This window comes from Pundamilia nyererei, unplaced genomic scaffold, assembly GCF_000239375.1.
Source record: "Pundamilia nyererei isolate P.nyererei 1_Seehausen unplaced genomic scaffold, PunNye1.0 scaffold00030, whole genome shotgun sequence".
In the NCBI taxonomy this organism is placed as follows: Eukaryota; Metazoa; Chordata; class Actinopteri; order Cichliformes; family Cichlidae; genus Pundamilia; species Pundamilia nyererei.
The window spans coordinates 4,487,763-4,489,553 of record NW_005187431.1 but is presented as its reverse complement, the minus strand read 5'-3'; the positions used below and the strand labels follow the sequence as shown (position 1 = coordinate 4,489,553).

The following is a 1,791-nucleotide window of genomic DNA, read 5'->3' as shown; positions in this document are numbered from 1 at the left end:
AGAAACCCAGTTTTTAGTATTTAAATGTGATTTAAAGGAACTTGACATCAAACTTCATTTCATCCCATTTTCAGGAACAAACACATCATGATTGATTTGGGCACCGGTAACAACAACAAGATCAACTGGACAATGGAGGACAAGCAGGAGATGATAGACATTATTGAAACTGTGTATCGAGGAGCAAGAAAAGGCCGAGGTCTGGTAGTGTCTCCCAAGGATTACTCTACAAAATACAGATATTGATTCTTCTTTTACTTCTCTTCTCCTTTTTGTTGGAGTTCTCTTTTTTTTTTCCATCCCTGCTGTTTTGGACAGAGACTACAAATTTCAGAAGTCGAGGATTTTCTTTTCCAGTATTTTCTTTTTGCCAGTGAAAGAGGACGATATTGTTGTTATTGGTTGTGTATTTGTTACTTTGTGCCATTTGGGGTTTTTGTGTGTGGGTATCAGTTTAACTCGGTTCCTTAATGAACTGATTATTGTGCTTTTTTTAAATTTTCTTGTGTGAAATGAACTGAACAGATCACACACAGTGTACACGGCCCATATATTTAAAAGTTGTAATAAACCTGGATTTTTACTGAGATTTTTTTCCTGAGTAAAGTTTCTGTGGCTGGTGAAGTTTATTTATTTTATGCTTTTTTTCTTCCTGTAAGGAGGACCACAGCCACACAGTGGCTGCAAGATGGATAGAGACAAATGAGCTTCTAAGTAATGTGTTGATAGCTTGTTGAATGGCTTTGAGTTAGATTTTGTCTAATTAGAGTTTTAGCTCTGATGACCACGCTAGACGGAGAACAGGAATTTAAAAAATGCCTAAGGAGCTTGGAGCTTTTCTTTCCAAGCTCCTTACACTACGATGACCTGGATGACTGAGAACCTTCACAGACAAAAAAACTAAGTTTTTCTGTGTCCTCATGTTGAAATCGAATCTCAGTATTTCCCGACCTAGTTGGGTCCACAGGCAATAAACACATAAGTAAATAGTTGAATATCTAACTATTTTAATTCAAACAATTAAAATATAAAGTGCAGATTTTCAATTTTAACAGTGTTTGACAGATAAGCTGAGCTGAAGATCCAACCTATAGACCTAAAATAAAATTCCCTGATGTCTCCACTAGATGGAGCCAGAGCTATTTGGAAGAAGACTGCATCGTTATAACGTTACAGGTTCCAGCCTTACTGCTGAACATTGGTCAAGTGTGCTGTCACAATGACCTAATTCCAATTGTCCCGGCACCCTCCCATTCAGTAACTAGTGTAACTCCGTGTGGATGCCCACTTGGAGCTGCAGTAGTGCCTCGTTTAAGGGATAAGGGTTTAAATGCAAGCTCTGGGACCGCTTTGTCCTCACACAGGAACAGGAGCTTCCACTCAGCACCTGCAGCTAATTCTACTGCTGTCAGATGGATGTGTTAACATAGTCCTTCATCTGCTGTGCTTCACTTTCATTCATCATTTACAAAAATCTGACTTGTCTTTAATCTTTCTTGTTATTAGTATTTATAACAACAATAAGACAAATAAGAGATTAATTTTTAAGCACAATACAGAATTTCACTAAGTGTTCCTCTTATTACTGAAATGGATCATTTGAAATAATCATAACTCAAACGAATGGGGCCAACATCCAGGCATACAAACTTAAATAAAAGATAAGACTTTTTGCTCACTTTCACAGTTTAAATGATTAAAATTTAACTACTTAACTAAAATATTACCAGACAGCAGCACGGCAAACAAGTGCTCCGTGTGTACACGTCACAAGGATAAAAACTAAATTAT

General features: G+C 37.1%; 1 protein-coding gene across 1 annotated transcript in view; it reads left to right on the top strand.

Annotated features, from left to right (window-relative positions):
- The window catches only part of txnl4a (thioredoxin-like 4A), a 3,939-nt gene extending 3,350 nt beyond the window's left edge, over positions 1 to 589 (top strand). Inside the window, exon 4 of the mRNA XM_005728898.1 lies at positions 75 to 589. Coding sequence (XP_005728955.1) covers positions 75 to 246 — 172 coding nt within the window. The 3' untranslated portion in view covers positions 247 to 589. The remainder of the gene's footprint in view (positions 1 to 74) is intronic.
- The last annotated feature ends 1,202 nt before the right edge of the window (positions 590 to 1,791 follow it).